We start from the raw sequence: 17,178 nt of genomic DNA, 5'->3' as shown, positions 1-17,178 counted from the left end.
ACATTGCCACTAGAAGTAATTCAGGCTCTCTTCCTGTGTGGAATCCAATTTGGTAGTCTGAGAGTAAAGAATTTCCTTCTAGGAATTTTGAGCTCTATTGAAATGCTGCTTTTTCCATTAGCTTGCCAAGGTAAGTCCATTAGAGTTTAGGTCTTGCTGATCCAGAATGTTACCTGTGTTCTTTTTGCCCACCCCTGGGCCCAGTGGGTTCTTTACCACCCCTTTGGCCTTCCAATCCACCTCTGAGCTCCTGTTCCGATCCCATCCCTGGGCCTGCAGGCTGTTCCCTCCCCGCTGCACTTGTCACGGTTCCATTCCTGAATTTACGTGCCACTTCTCAGCAAGTGTTCAGTCTACCATTGAGTGATTGTACTGCTGACTCGTCCCTCTGCTTCTTTGCCTGTCTCTTACCCTGTGAGATCTCTACCAGTCTCTGAGCCTGTGACATACCTGCCCCCTCTCCAAGCCAGTGGGCTACTTGGCTATTCCTGACCCTGTGTTCTTTAAAAAAAAATATATATATATATAATAAATATATATATATGTGTGTGTGTGTGTATGTATATATATATATATATATATTTTATATTATCAAAACAAAGACAGTAGTTGTAAGCTCTCAGGAATAAGGCAGGCAACCCAAAATTCGAATGTTCTGATTTAATTCACACAACGCGTTTTGGCGCGAAGCCTTGATCAGGTGTCAAATATATATATAGTTTTTTTTTCTTTTTTACTGTTTTTCTAAATTTGGTCACACTGTTTCAGTGGTATAACCGGTTTTGGTTTGCCTAAGCACACCATTCATTCGTAATGTCTATTTAAATCCGTTGATGAGCAGTAATAGAGCAAGAGTAAACGGTATGAATTTAAATTAAGCTGCTTGGAATTTCATCGAAACTCGTCCGAAAAAGGAGCAGGCACACTTTGCATACCTTTTTGAGGTAGTTTTTACTAAACGTGTGGAAAAGCTTCAGAAGATTCGTTTATTAGCTCAATGAAATATCCTAGCACTTTAAAACCGCACTGATTATAAACATAACATTTATTTTAATTGTTAACAGGGATTGAGTAATGACAACAGTGTTTTTTTTTTTACTTCTTTGCATCTTTCAAATCATTGCTTTTAATTATTGTGTACAACGTGTTTTTACAATCTTTTACGATTTTTTTTACGAAATCAAATAAAAGTATCATCATTTATTAGCTAAACAAACAGAAAAATGAGACCAAGCTCACAAAATATTCAAAGATGTAACGGTGTTGCTTTAATTTTGTGAGCGGAGTGTAGTGCATACAACAGATACTGGAGAAGACGCATGTATCATGGGACTGCGCACAAAAAATAATAAAAGGCTGAATTTTTTTGCATTGTATGTGAAACGTGAGATGCAGACAAATGGCTGCCTTAAACCCGTTTTTCCACATTTCTGGTATATTCCTGAGAGGAGGCGAACGTGTGAGGCTTAAGTTTCCGCTCAAAAGGAACTCCTGACAATGCAGTTATAAATAAAACAAAGTGCTGCTTTGTTTGTTCCTACGAGGTAACTTGTTTTTCAAAAGCTTGACGAATCCCAGTGCGAGAAAGGTTTATTAGTGGGATAAATTGTTATAAGTGCTGAGAAAGTATCTAAAAAAGACTAGTGTGATTATTAAGGCTTCGTGGCCTCCTGCAAAGCAGTACAGACTAGTTGAGCCGAGCACACCCTTCCTATCTGCAGCAAAACCGTCTGCATGCTGCTGCAAAGGCCTGGGTAATAGAACAGGAGTTGATAGGGGCTTTTAGACCATCAGTAAATGGCGGAAGTAAACACAATTATGAATGTCCTGAAGGCATTTGCTGAACCGTGACGTCCATTATTATATGTTTAAACATAGGTGAAAGGTGTGATTGGCTTTGTTCAACCAACCGGAACCTGTGATTGAACAGTGCCCGGCTCCCTGCCAAGTCTATCAGAGTTCTCGAAACGAACGAAATTTGAAAGGGCATCGTGTTGACATTTAAAAGACTCTTCAAGGCAACCCTGAAGTGCTAGACTGTTATTGTACTCTTTCACCGTTTGTCGTATAATGAAGGTACCCCTGAGAGTGAGTGGCCGAGTGGGCAATAATCACCGCTTCTATTTATTTCATTTTTTCGAGGCGCCTACATATCTTTCAGTGCTAGAAACATTCAAAGATGGCCCTTTTGGTTCACAAAGGGAGATCTATAATCCCCCCATCGGTATTTATTGAGCCTTAAACTAACCAGTCACCTGCCATTAAAGACTGACTGGCTGATGCATCTTACTGCCCTCCGCTGCATCCCACAATCATTGACTGTGGGATTAACTCTCGACAAGAACCTCAACATGCAGAGACAAATCAGTGCCTCCACCAAAGAAGCGAATCACCAAATGAACACTTAGGAAATGAAAACCCTTCGTCAACCCCCCTCTCCCCCGCCCCCACGACTACAAGCATGCAGTGCAAGCCCTAGTGATTCCCAGGCTAGACTTTGGAAGTGTAACCCTCTCTTGATTGCCCAGATCAACACTGGCTCCCCTGAAAGCTTCGCTCAACGCTGCTGCTAGGCTCATCACTGGCTCAAAAAGAAAAACAACCACATCACCCCAATCTGAAATCTCTCAACTGGCTCCATTACGAAGCAAGAATCCAGCTAAGAAATGCCTTCCTGACTCACAAAGCTCTCCACCTCAATACCCCTAGATATCTTGCCCAGAAACTCAAACTCTCTGGTGGCTCCAGATTATCCAGAAGCTCTAAATCCTTACTTCTGAAACCACTAAATCCCCCCTGTAGGAGAGTAGGGTCTGCAATCCTATGATCACCCAGATTTTTCGCTTTTGTTTCACTGGTTTACGACTTTCTCTGGCTGTGGGCCTGCTAATCAGACCCACAGCCTGGCTGTTCTCTTTCTAAATTACGATATGTACCCTAGGTGCATTTACCAATTGGTACTAGGCCACCTTATCAGACCCCGTAACGCAGGGCGTAGGTGTACCCAGGGCCGCCAGGGGCTGAAGCATGTATTATGCCACCCCTGGCTGGCCTCCTAAATTTGACACAACTGGCTGCACGACAGCTGGGGCGAAGCCGTGTAACCACCCTTCGCTTTAGGTATAGTAGCTCTATATCTAACCATACAATGGACACCCGAGTTCCTATCAGTCACTCCTATGGCAGGCCTTAACAATCCTGAAGGCAGAGTGCGTGGGCTCGTGTGAGCTAGGTTCAGGCCCGAGCCGAGCCCGGTTGCAGTTTGCGGAATCAAGACCCAATGGCTGTTCCATGATAACGCGTACCATAACGGTAACTCCGGTGTCGCGTTATCCAGGCATGTCGAGTAAGGTGTCATACGAATCGGGGTGCTGCCCTCTCACCAATTCTGGCGATGAGGTTAGCATCCCACCCTTCTAGAGGGACACGACATGCACGTAACCGTGAACCCCGGTTAAAGTTAACTGAAGCCTCAGCTCCACAAAATGGATGCTGCCACCACAGACACGAGTCTGACCTCCTGCTGCTGGGAGTCCTTCCAGCGAGGAGCGCTTGGACAAAGGGTTTCCCGTCGAGGGCGGTGTTCGCACCGTCCCAGACAGGGTTTGTGTATTCTGGGTAGGTAGGGCTTTTGCGGGAAGGTGACTGCGGAGTGGCACCCCGGTGCTCACTACGCATCTGCCGGTTAGAACCAGTTCCAGGGGCGACAGCCCTGGCCTGGGGAAAGTCCAGCAGGGGAGAGGGGTGTAACTACCCCCTTCCTGGTCCCACCCTTAGGGCAGGACCTAGTCATGTACCCACCCCTTTCTTTAGAATAAAGACCGGAGCGGGGACCCTTCCAAATTAGATCATCTTTGATTCAAGAACTACTTTCTACGAAAGGACATTCAAGACTCTTCTCAAGATTTCTCCCTTGTGACTAAGGAGTAGTCACCCTGCATCAGCGGGCACCACCTAAGAACTCTGCGGTTTGCTGTAAGTCCTTCCTCAAGGAATCCGACGGCCCAGCTCGACGAGAACCGGCTTCCCTGGTACCTCTGACCTCTACCCACGTCATCAGCTCAGCTGTGATCTGTGGGTGCGACGAGACCTCGAGGGACCGGCCATCATCAGAACCTGCACGCTCTTAACGCCAGCACGACCATCGAGGTAACTCTCTGGTGAGTGCTCTGGGGTCCGAGAAGCCCCGACCCTGAGCCGCTCCAGCACCGAAGTGCAGTCTCCCAGCATCTCCACGATCTGCGTGGGGCCCTTCTGCTCGCTGCTCAGCACGTTGTCTGGTCACTAGCCGCTGGCTTGTGTCCTTCTGTGACGACATCCGAGAATCATCACTGCTGGTCTGGTTGCTCCAGACTGGCCCTTGCTTCCATCTTTGCGAGAAGCACCCCGGACCCTCCTGGTCCACTCAAGACGCCATCTTAGGCCCACCACGTGGCCCTGAGAACTGCCAAGGCTTGTTGCCCCATCCTGGGCCCAGCGACGCCGACAGCATCATCCTTCGTGGGACAGCTCGCACCTCCGCCGTGGTCGCCGACAACGCCTCCTGGTCCGTGAGACTGCAGAGCCTAGCGTCGCCCACTCACCTGGTCGAGGTGACGGCCAACCGGTGCCTTCCTGGTACCCTCTGACTACTGGCTAGTAGTACGAACTTGGTCCCCTCTGCTTTCAGGTTTCTTCAATCTCCGATCCAGGCTTGGATCTCTACGAACTATTCAGCACTGGTCGCCGGCCAGCAACTCCTTTTCTTCCGGCTCCTGGCTCGTCAGCGAAGACCCCGACGCCTGTAAGACTTGTGCAGCCGCAGCCCTCGTGGCTAGGTAACTCGGCATTTCGGTGCCTGCATAGCCTCCTTACTCTAGGGTCCCGAGTCCCTCGCTTCCGACTTGCCTTATCGGGTCCGCCCGAGACCTTAATCTTTCCGTGTCCTCGGACACTTGTTTTTAATTGTGCACTTGAAGTATTTGCTAAAGAGATTTGGTTTGTGCTTAGTACCCTGTCCTCATAAAGAGTACAGGGCTGTTGTGATTCTTAATAAATATACTGTTTATTTTCATAACACTTGTGTGGTGTCCTTTCACTGGGTGTTCAAGGGGTACATGTGTGGTAAACAGCTGGCTTAACACGCCCTCTCGAGTCTTTAGCCTTAGACTGCTCGTATCCACGCTACTAGGATAGCTGGTCTACAGGTTGACTTACAACCAAACACCATAAGGGTCGTTGGAACGATACATAGCGGTCGCTAGAATAGCGAACGTTGCATATCGGGCCAACTTCTCACACCCCCCCCCAAAAAAAACCTACAACCGTTCTTTCTCTGGGATTGCTCCAAGAATTTGGAACTCCTTGCCCCATGAAATCAGATTGAATCCCTAAACTGTATCCTTCACGAAAAAAGACAAACCACTCATTCTGAACTGATTTCTTCCCTGAGCCTATGTTATCCATCCCGACTCTGCATTACTACGGCATACCATCAAACTGTTTTTTTTCGACTTTACTTTCCTGCCACTACCCCCACTTTTCTCGACACTACATGATCCTGCAGTTTTCTTCCCCAAGTTAATTCTGCTCATATTGGTTCATCTCTGCTCGCTGAACAATGTAAGCTTACCCTTCCACTCTGATCACTACATTATCCTATGTTTTTTACCGAATATGATGTTATTGCTCTGCTATCTGTATACCTGTTAAGCCCTATGGTCATGTTCGCGCTATATAAAACTATCAAAATAAATAAAGTCTAATTTTCACAGAGGGCACTACAGGAACTGCATAAACATACACAGTTCTAGCTCCTCTGTTTGCAATTGAGCGAGAGGGCACAGCAGCACAGACCACCGACAACAGATCTAGTGTGGAAAAGGGACGCTTTAATGAAGCTGGTGCACATTATATTTTAATGTATTCCCCAGGCAGCCTTGCTGTACAAAACTGACTCCTCTTTAAACATCTTTATTCATGTACTTCACACCCTCCCTCACCCCCAAGTACCACCCATAAAGTTCCCCAACTCAGGTTGCCGTCCCTGTACTTAATACGTAAAGTATTTAATAATTTTCGACCAGCAGCTTCCTGTCTTTCCACAAATGTTAACTTCCACCCAGCGATGTAGGATATGTTGCCAGCACCTGAGACAAGGCAAGTATTGCATCCCATATCCCGAGGACCATTAGCACTTTGTGATATTTAGTTCATGGTTGCTGGAGGGATTAATCCCCCTTTCTCTAGTGCCTGTCACTATTCTCAGATTACCCAGTGCCATGTACAAGTGGCAACAAAACAAGTGTGGTACAAGGGTGCACACATGCCCTAACGTGAGCGTTGTCCTGTCCATCACTCCAAGATGCTTCCTGGCCTTCTGGAGACTTGCCTTCGACCACAACCCTCCTGGGCCATTGAGTCTGGGTCTTCAACTTCATCCTGTCTCCCGGGACCGCTAAAGAAATTCCCTGTAACTCGGTCATCAGCTGCGTTGCCCCTCTCTTCCTCAGTTCTGGTTATAGCTGGTAAAGACACCACCTCACTCTGGATGTCATCAGTGCGGGGGGAGGTCCTCTCCTTCAGCACTCTGTCCTGTTGGTTTCTCTCCCCCCATTTTGCCCGCTTCCCCTTTCTCCTGCAGCCGTGCCCTTTGGCTGGCGTCATTGCTCCTGAGTGGTATGCTGCTGAAGTCTTCTGCGGAGCACACTACAGCGGCCATCTTGGAATTCTCAGGAGTGTTGGCCGCTCTGTTACACACTTCCTGCTGTGAGATTTTAAAAGGAAAAAAAAATCGTAGTAAGAATTTCTTTTTTAAAATTCTGCGCCCCTAAGAATTTTGCCCCCGGGGCATCCACCCACCCTACGCCTCTGCCTCCGCTGCCCAACTGCTTTGCCTAACCCAACTCTGTCAAACATTTTTTAATCATAAAAACTTCCTGCAATTCTGCCTCGCTCTGCACCTTGCCCCTAGCGACAGTATCTTGCACATTTCCCTCCTTGTGCACCTAGTCTATATAGATTATCGCACATGAAAAGGCCGCCACTCCTCATTACAGGGGGAAGGCAGGCAGGCGTCACTTTTGCCCTGCCTGTACTCTCAGCCACCTTCGACAAAATGGTGGCTGTGTTCTCTACTCAAGCCCCAAAATGTCCCCTTGCCCCACCCCTGCCTGTCTTTAACCAGTCCCAGCTTTTCAACACTATAGGCCATACCACCCGCCCAACATACAGGGTTGTGGGGGGGGGGGGGGGGCTGATGGGGGAGAATACCTACTGAGGTTGGCTGCCACCAAAGCCCCTATTGTCTTGTGGAACACTGGGGTACTGTGACACGTGTGACTTTTACGCCTCACCAGGTTAGCATCACTCCAGTCTCTTTATTTTCATTAAAAAAAAGAAAAGAAACTGCTTAAGTCCACTATGCAACCACAATATACTTTTTGTAACCAAAATGTGATCCTTTCTTCTTGAAATATTGTATGCTTGTCTATAAAATGAGTCTTCTAGATAAATTAATCATTCAGAAAGTCTGTATTCATGTAGCATGGAAGTTAGATGTTTCACCATTGCCTTCCAGTGCTGAAATTGGCCACACTGTTTATGAGCTGCTACTCTATGGACACAAAAGAGTGTTTTTTGAGAACTTGGGCATCCTCCAGGCGGTTAAGCCACAAATCACCAATTTCCTGTAAGCATGTAAGAAACTTGGACTCTTATTTTGGCCCTTGCTAAGAAAATTATCTAAGAAAAGTTTCTTTGAGCAGTGTGCTTCCGACCTAGTTTTGGAGGTCCTATTTAGCAGCTATTGCTACTTACAGGAGCATTGAAAAGGAATGGCCGCTTTACAGAATTATCTTCCTAAGTAGTATTTTGATTGGTTTGGCCAACCTTTTACCACTCCTTTGTGGACCCCATTCTGTATGGGATTTGAATGTAGTTTCATCAGTGCTGGCTTAAAGTTGATTTGATCCTTTGACCCTGCGATATTTAACTAGTGTGATGAAAATTACCTTCTTGCTGATGATTGCCTCAATCAAACTCTTACACGAAGAGCAGTAATTATTCCCTGTTGAATAATGCCCAGTTTTTTCTTTTTTATCAAGACAAATTTGACCTCATGATTTATATGTTCTACTCCTTGCTAAACGTTTTCAGGAGTTCCACGTCGTTAATGAGAATTGTTTTCTTGTGCTCTTTCCGAGTACCCCTTGGATGCAGAGAATCTACATAACCTGGATGTATGGAGAACTCTTGGATTTGATTTCAGTTGAACAAAATTAGACCTTTATGAAATCAAGCTAATTGTTGCATGTGTTCTAACTGAAAACATACAGGTTTGGAAGCACCAATTGCTCACAGGGTTGTTTCTTGCCTTCCAGAGTGGTGTGTGTTGATGGAAAGTATTCCTCCTGAGAATATTCATGCCCATGCAGTGAAAACCAACATCAGCAAAGCCATTTGGTCTCACCTTTGGGGACTATTAGCTTTGCGAATGTTCTTGCAATATGTTACTGTGTGTATATATATTTAATTTTTTATTAAGTAAAAACGTTGAATCAGTTAATCATCAATACCAGATTACCACTAGTGCTGTTTCACTCTTTTTGCGGTCGATGTAATTAATGCCTAAATTACTTTTGTGTGGGATAGAAGTAATCTTAGCCCGCAGGTAACAATATCCAAACACTTTTGGATTCACATCAGCTTGTTTCAAAAGTTGGTTAGACCACACATTTTCAAATATTAAATTAGAGAGCACAGTGATGGGAGAGCCGGAATCTGCCATAATTCCTAAATTGACTAAACCAATTATAACTTCACTCATATGTCTCGAACATTTCCTGCGAGATGTAATAACAAAATTGATATCTACAATAAGGAAAACATTGTTCAAAGTGTCACACATACTTTCTTCACCCATATTCAACTGACTAGCTTTAGTTTTGGCTGAACGACACACCTTGAAAGTGCCTACTCTTTCTGCAATTGTTGCACCGCTTTCCCTGTGGAGGACAGGATTAGCTGTTACCCATGTGAAACTTTGAATTACGCCTAAAACGTGCTCCAGAAAATTGCTTTTCTATAACCTTCTTAGGTGTGTTCTTATTGGCAATAGCAGACACTTCTGCAGCATCCTCTTCAGACATAGCCCCAACCTTTACATTACTTTTTAACCTCTTCATACAAAATTTTGAAAGACATCGGAGAACGTTTTAATGCTTCTCGCAATGTCCATAACCTCATTCAACAAGGGTTTTTTCACATCAAAATCTGCTCTTGGATTTTTTTTGTTGGAGCAATTAAAAACCAATTGGTCTAGCAAATACACATCTAAAGTAGTACCAAATTCGCACTTTGCTGCCAGAACTCCCAAAACTACTTGATAATCTTCTACTGTCTGTTCTACAAGTTGCTTTCTCTTAAAGTTATGTCTCCAACATTACTGATGGTTCGTCGGAATTTTGTTTAGCCGTACGAGCGAGAGCTTCCAAATACACATTCCGAGATTTGACAGCTGAAGGTGCCGGTACAGGTGGAAGATTGTTAAACACTGGCTGACCAGTCTTCCCTAAATGGTTGAATAAAAGTGCTGTGCGATGGGTGGCATCGTATTTTGAAGCATCAATAGCCACCAAGTAGTTCTCAGAGTTGCGCAAACACTTTTTCCATGTCATAGATTGTCTACCGGGATTCGGTAGAAATGGGGCTGGCTGAACCTCATTATTAGATGTAGACATGAGCACTAACAGAGCACAAATTGCACACAAGAGGAAAATATATATATAAATAAGTAAAGAAGAAAACAAAAAACATCTCTCGAAAAATACTGCCCTAAAACAGTTAGATACTTCTATGCAAGGTGTGCTTATCATTGCAGTATTCATAGTAGGTATTAACTTTAAAAAGTATACAGGTACAAAGTGTGTCTATAACCGCTTTCACAAATACCTTCAAAATTAGTAAATACTGCAATTAGAGTGTGCTTATCACTGTGTAGACAGACGTAGACGTGAGACATTTCCTTAGAGTAAGCATGTGTTGTAAAATGGCGTTGGTGTGGTAGTCACCGAGCACTGTATGAAGAATGCGGGTATATTGATAGAAAGCAACAGGGAGTATCCCAAACAGTTAAGATGACCGCCGCTGCATACAGAAACGTCAATTCCTAAAGGCGGGGGAGCTTGTTACATGCACTTACAGTATATGTCTACGCCAGCAACACTCCAGTGGCACGTAGAAGATGGAATGCTCCTGCAAGTATGTTCGCACTCTCATTCAAAAGAAAACTCCCCTCACTGCAGAGACCGGTATGCGCATTAAGCGCAGTGCATTACCCATAAATGGTCAAGGCAAACCCCACATATAAAGAAAACATGTCTCAAGTCTCTTCAGATGAACACGCTGCAATATACTGCCGGGCAAAGTGTATCACAAAGGTTTTTTTCCTCCTTTTCTTTCTCCTTGTGAAATTGAACAGTAGAACACAACAACCAGTGAAGAGGAATTCAGGTTGGTGGGTCTCAGACAGTGTCCTTTAGTTCCAGAACACTACAAGTATAGAGGTGAGTGAGCCACCGAAGCCTCGAGCTGGATTCTAGGCTCTGATTCAGCTCAAGGTCCTTTTGAGCCCAAAATGAGTTTTCTTGTGGCTTCTGCCTGCTTCCACGCTTGAAGCTCATGCACCAGGAATGGAAGAGAAAGCGTTACACTTTGATGTCAAACAGACGTGAGAAAGGGATACCAATCTAGTGGCTGAATTAAACAATGTGAAACCAGAAAACCTGGGATCAATCCCGACTTGGCCGCATGAATAAATTGTGTGATCCTAGGACAATTTTATTTTATCGTGCCTCCTATTTTTGTCATTACTGCATTTGGGAAAACCTTGGAATACGTGAGGAGGTGTGCTGAGATGTATACAAAATCTCTATTGTGTTTGACTTAATGGACTATAATGTTTCTCTCTTTAAGATAAGAATGTAGTCCATCTATGGAGTGCACATGACAACTGATTTGCCTCTTAGTTTACTAATGGTATTATCATTAGGGGTTAGGGGTATGAATATTCTTTGGTCATCTTTAAAAACTGTTTTAATAAAGTCTCTCAGTGCAGTGCTATAATTTAATGTACTAAGGTGAAACGCTTTTCAAAGAAATATCCTGTTTTGAAGACACTATCATATTCATGCATATTTGTTGCACCATTTCCATGCCCAGTATCCTCATGGCTCAGTTCGTGCCTGCGCTCTTAGAGCCAATACAGACCCTTAACTCTGCTCTATCTGTTAATTTGTTGGCTCATTTGTCCCTACCACTGTAATGTCTGTAACAGTTACTCGAGATCCACCTCTCTCCACAGCAGGGTCCTGTTTTCTGAGATTCTGGCCGGTTGCCATTGGTCTCAGAAGGATAACTATTCCTACATATGGTTTCAGTAAGGAAGAATTGTGCATTAGGGACCCCAAAAACTTGTTGATTTTTTTTTAAGCATGTAATGAAAGAAGCAACCCTCAGATCCTTCATTTTCCCAGTTCCAGCACTCTGTCCTAAGTAAGCAATTCTCTTTTACTAACCACCATTGTCTGACCTGCACCCAAAACTCTAAACACAGTGATTACTATGACTGACTTGTCTTCAGAAGCCACCTATCAACATGGAGCATACCTTCTTTGACCTGTGATGGCGTGAGACAGCCGGAGCCGAATGGCGCACTTTGCCTTTACAAAAGTGAGCATGCGCATTGCTCAGCAATTAAGTGTGGGCACAATGAGGCCTTCGTTGTGCCCCCGCATTGGCTTCAGTAGGTTCTGCTGCTCAGAGTCTGACTCCTACAACTGACAGAACTTAGAGCAAGCTCCCAGCGGCCCTCGTAGGCAGTGATGCTGGGACACTGTTTCAGATTGAGCCTAGCTCGTTCAGCATAAAAGTGGTAGGGTGTGGTATGTAGGAGCACACCATCGCAAATATATTACTAAATCATGGTGTGGTAGGCACAATGGCATATTTTCCATTGTAAAGATAACATTTGCATAGACATACAATTTTACTGATATAACTATACGGTGAACAAACATTGTGTGGAAATTGGGTTTAAACGAATATTTGTCATTTGGGCATCACCAAGTAAAGGGTCTTAATTTGCTTTGATCCCATTAAAATCTTTGTTTCCATCACTCTTTAGAATTTGGTGAAAAAAACTCACTTCATTTGTGCTTTTGTTTTTATTTATTTTGAAATATTTGTACTGTTTATTTATTGTTCTTTAAATTGTGTTTTGCGTAGAAGAAAACAGCATCCTACAGCCTTTCACACCAGCAAAGTTTTCACACAGTTCTCTTTGAAGTAAGCGAAAGAAAAGTAAACACTAGTCTCCTTTTCAAAAGAATAAATAGTAGTTTATCAGAATACTAGAGTGACATTTGACTTATGTCTTTGAACACACTGCAAATGTGAAAATGTGATACGAAAAATCATAATGACGTTTTTTGTTTCTTAACGCTCATTCACATTCAGAACTTCAGCACGGTTATTTAGGTCTCCTCCCAGAGCTCGAGGGGCTGTTGTTGTTATGCCCCTCGGCCCCACTGATAACTACGCCCCTGCTTCCAAGTACCTCAAAGTGTCCCAAGTGGACTCTTAATCCCTAAAAGTTAAAGGACCATGACATGTGCAGAGGCAGAGATAAGGGAGTCAAAAGGAGCCTGAATTCAAATTACTATTTCCCTTTTCATCTGAAGACTGGTGGCTTTTTCATTTCTCTGCCTTGTTGATTCTTTTTATTGCTTATCAACCACAAATGAGTCATGCCTGCATTTCCTTCATTGTTGACACAATTAGGGGGCACATTTCTAGGGTACCACAGTTTATTCTGATAGAGGGCTAGGGAGCAGCTTCACCTACATTGATGCACCGTTCCCTGGTAAGGCAATTCGAGTACAAAAGGCTCACATTTTGAAGAACCTCAGACTACATCAAGGATTATGACTGCAGTTCATCCAATGAGTTTGAACCACAAGAATAGTGAAATGTAATCATCCACATTAGCAGTGAGACGCTTTCTCAGTTTGATTGCAGTGTTCTTTAACCATAGCTGACCCCTGCTTTTGGGCAGTGAATAAAGTGCCGAGCCTTCAAAAGGGGGGTTTAGAAGCTGAATCTTGTAAATGTCTATACCCAACTCATTTTTATTAGTTATTAATACTTTTCAATCTCTTCTACCATCATTGTTTTCAAAACTTAAATGTTGAAGCTAAAATGTAATTGGTTATATAATGGTGCAGAGAGCCTTTGGCACTCAGAATGACCATGGACCTTTATTTCCTCTCCCCAGAGTTCCAAACGAGATTGGAAGCCTCTTGAGGAGCACAGCTGCACAGACCTACCATGGCTGCTACTGTTCATCCTGTTCTGCGTTGGCATGGTAAGTCAAAAAGTCACACTTTCCATCTACTGTGTCTTCCTACCCCATGCCCTAACAGACTTGATGTGGATCTGTAAAGATAATGCAGTGCTGGGCATCAGTCCTTGCTTATACCGATCAACGGTCTCCCTCCTGGCTTTCTTTCCCATTTGCCCAAGGCTGTGATTTGGGAATGAGGAAAGGAAGGCCTGAAAGGAGGTAGATATTGTCAATCTAAAGCCACAAAACATATGAAAGTTACTGGATAAAGTCCAGTTTTTTAGGTCTCGCTATTCGATGCGCATGCGCATCGAGCTTGCGAGGATATAGGGCTTTAACCAGAGTTAAACTAACTGGGCGATTTGGTGCTGTGCCCGTGGCTTTTAGGTCAATGCGCAAGCGCATTGACCTAAAATGCGCGTGCACAGCACCAAATCGCCAGCCATCTGTTCCCCAGCTTGGATCTCCTGGCTTCTCCTCCCCTAATTATCCGCACATCAAAGGCTGCTCCCGCCCCCTGCTTCACACTTCAAACGAATGCTACCGAGAGCATTTCCCGCCCGGCCGCTTTTAATTTCATTTCGCAAGCAGTTCCCTCTCCTCCCTCTCCTGACTTTCTCCTGCCTGCCACACCAATCCAAACTGAGGCGCTGCTGCTCCAGTCCCTGTATTACTCCCACTCATCTATGATTAGGAATAAAAGACTGTCGGTTAAAAACAGTTTCAAGATAAAAATGGTTTCCCATTACTTTTGCAGAATGTTCTGCATTTCCTTAACCGCCTCCAACTCTCCGACTTTCACATGCACATACCACTTTGCTGATACTGACCGAGACATGCGCTTTATAAGCAGGAAATAGAATTCTACAGGAAACAATACTACCGAAGACCATTCGAGGGTGTGAGCTCAATGCCACCGAAGAGTACGTACAATTATTATACTTAAAGTTCAGTCAACTACCCTTGATGCACGGACAACCTTTGAAGAAAGTGAAAAGCATGTACCCTCACCCTCACCCTCACTCACCCTCAACCCCTCACCCTCACTCACCCTCAACCCCTCACCCTCCCTCAACCCCTCACCCTCACTCACCCTCACCCTCAACCCCTCACCCTCAACCTCAACCCCTCACCCACCCTCACCCTCACTCACCCTCACTCACCCTCACTCACCCTCACTCACCCTCACTCACCCTCACCCTCACTCACCCTCAACCCCTCACCCTCACTCACCCTCACTCACCCTCACTCACCCTCAACCCCTCACCCTCACTCACCCTCACCCTCACTCACCTTCACCCACCCTCACCCTCACTCACCCTCAACCCCTCACCCTCACTCACCCTCAACCCCTCACCCTCACCCTCACTCACCCTCAACCCCTCACTCACCCTCACTCTCACTCACCCTCAACCCCTCACCCTCACTCACCCTCACTCACCCTCACCCTCACTCACCCTCAACCCCTCACCCTCAACCCCTCACCCTCAACCCCTCACCCTCACTCACCCTCACCCTCACTCACCCTCAACCCCTCACCCTCAACCCCTCACCCTCACTCACCCTCAACCCCTCACCCTCACCCTCACTCACCCTCAACCCCTCACCCTCAACCCCTCACTCACCCTCACTCTCACTCACCCTCAACCCCTCACCCTCACTCACCCTCACTCACCCTCAACCCCTCACCCTCACTCACCCTCACTCACCCTCAACCCCTCACCCTCACTCACCCTCAACCCCTCACCCTCACTCACCCTCAACCCCTCACCCTCACTCACCCTCACCTCTTACCCTCACTCACCCTCAACCCCTCACCCACCCTCACTCACCCTCAACCCCTCACCCACCCTCACTCACCCTCAACCCCTCACCCTCAACACCTCACCCTCACTCACCCTCACCCCCTCACCCTCACTCACCCTCAACCCCTCACCCTCACTCACCCTCAACCCCTCACCCTCACTCACCCTCACTCACCCTCAACCCCTCACCCTCAACCCCTCACCCTCACTCACCCTCACTCACCCTCACCCTCACCCTCACTCACCCTCACTCACCCTCACCCTCACTCACCCTCACTCACCCTCAACCCCTCACCCTCACTCACCCTCACCCACCCTCACCCTCACTCACCCTCAACCCCTCACCCTCACTCACCCTCAACCCCTCACCCTCAACCCCTCACTCACCCTCACTCTCACTCATCCTCACTCACCCTCAACCCCTCACCCTCACCCACCCACCCTCAACCCCTCACCCTAACTCACCCTCACTCACCCTCAACCCCTCACCCTCACTCACCCTCACCCTCACTCACCCTCAACCCCTCACCCTCACTCACCCTCAACCCCTCACCCTCACCCTCACTCACACTCACCCTCACTCACACTCACCCTCACTCACCCTCACTCACCCTCACTCACCCTCACCCTCACTCACCCTCACTCACCCTCACCCACCCTCACCCACCCTCAACCCCTCATCCTCACCCTCACTCACCCTCAACCCCTCACCCTCACTCACCCTCAACCCCTCACCCTCACTCACCCTCACTCACCCTCACTCACCCTCAACCCCTCACCCTCAATCCCTCACCCTCACTCACCCTCAACCCCTCACCCTCACTCACCCTCAACCCCTCACCCTCACTCACCCTCAACCCCTCACCCTCACTCACCCTCACCCTCACTCACCCTCAATCCCTCACCCTCACTCACCCTCACCCTCACTCACCCTCAACCCCTCACCCTCACTCACCCTCAACCCCTCACTCACCCTCACCCACCCTCACCCTCACCCTCACTCACCCTCAACCCCTCTCACCCTCACCCTCACTCACCCTCACTCACCCTCACTCGCCCTCACTCGCCCTCACTCGCCCTCACTCGCCCTCACTCGCCCTCACTCGCCCTCACTCGCCCTCACTCGCCCTCACTCGCCCTCACTCGCCCTCACTCGCCCTCACTCACCCTCACTCACCCTCAACCCCTCACCCTCAACCCCTCACCCTCAATCCCTCACCCTCACTCACCCTCACTCACCCTCACCCACCCTCACCCTCACTCACCCTCACTCACCCTCAACCCCTCACTCACCCTCACCCTCACTCACTCGCCCTCACTCGCCCTCACTCGCCCTCACTCGCCCTCACTCGCCCTCACTCGCCCTCACTCGCCCTCACTCGCCCTCACTCGCCCTCACTCGCCCTCACTCGCCCTCACTCGCCCTCACTCGCCCTCACTCGCCCCCACTCGCCCTCACTCGCCCTCACTCGCCCTCACTCGCCCTCACTCACCCTCACTCACCCTCACCCTCACTCACCCTCAACCCCTCACCCTCACTTTCCCTCCCCCTCACTCACCCTCACTCACCCTCACCCTCACTCACCCTCACTCACCCTCACCCTCACTCACCGTCACCCTCACTCACCCTCACCCTCACTCACCCTCACTCACCCTCACCCTCACTCACCCTCAACCCCTCACCCTCACTCACCCTCAACCCCTCACCCTCACTCACCCTCAACCCCTCACCCTCACTCACCCTCACTCACCCTCACCCTCACTCACCCTCACTCACACTCACCCTCACTCTCACTCACCCACCCTCAACCCCTCAGCCTCACCCTCACTCACCCTCACCCTCACTCACCCTCACTCACCCTCAACCCCACCCTCACTCACCCTCACTCACCCTCAACCCCTCACCCTCACTCACCCTCAACCCCTCACCCTCACTCACCCTCAACCCCTCACCCTCACTCACCCTCAACCCCTCACCCTCACTCACCCTCA

At 47.3% G+C, this 17,178-nt stretch overlaps 1 protein-coding gene across 3 annotated transcripts in view; it reads left to right on the top strand.

Annotated features, from left to right (window-relative positions):
- SLC44A1 (solute carrier family 44 member 1) overlaps nucleotides 1–17,178 on the top strand; it is a 576,430-nt gene that overhangs the window by 179,253 nt on the left and 379,999 nt on the right. For all 3 annotated transcript variants that reach the window (XM_086962088.1, XM_086962089.1, XM_086962087.1), the window contains exon 2: nucleotides 13,313–13,402. In XM_086962088.1, the coding sequence (XP_086818214.1) occupies nucleotides 13,313–13,402 (90 nt within the window). The remainder of the gene's footprint in view (nucleotides 1–13,312; nucleotides 13,403–17,178) is intronic.

The sequence above is a fragment of the Lissotriton vulgaris genome, chromosome 3_1 (assembly GCF_964263255.1).
Source record: "Lissotriton vulgaris chromosome 3_1, aLisVul1.2, whole genome shotgun sequence".
In the NCBI taxonomy this organism is placed as follows: domain Eukaryota; kingdom Metazoa; phylum Chordata; class Amphibia; order Caudata; family Salamandridae; genus Lissotriton; species Lissotriton vulgaris.
Note: the sequence above shows the minus strand (reverse complement) of the source record. Positions and strands in the feature narration are given on the sequence as shown.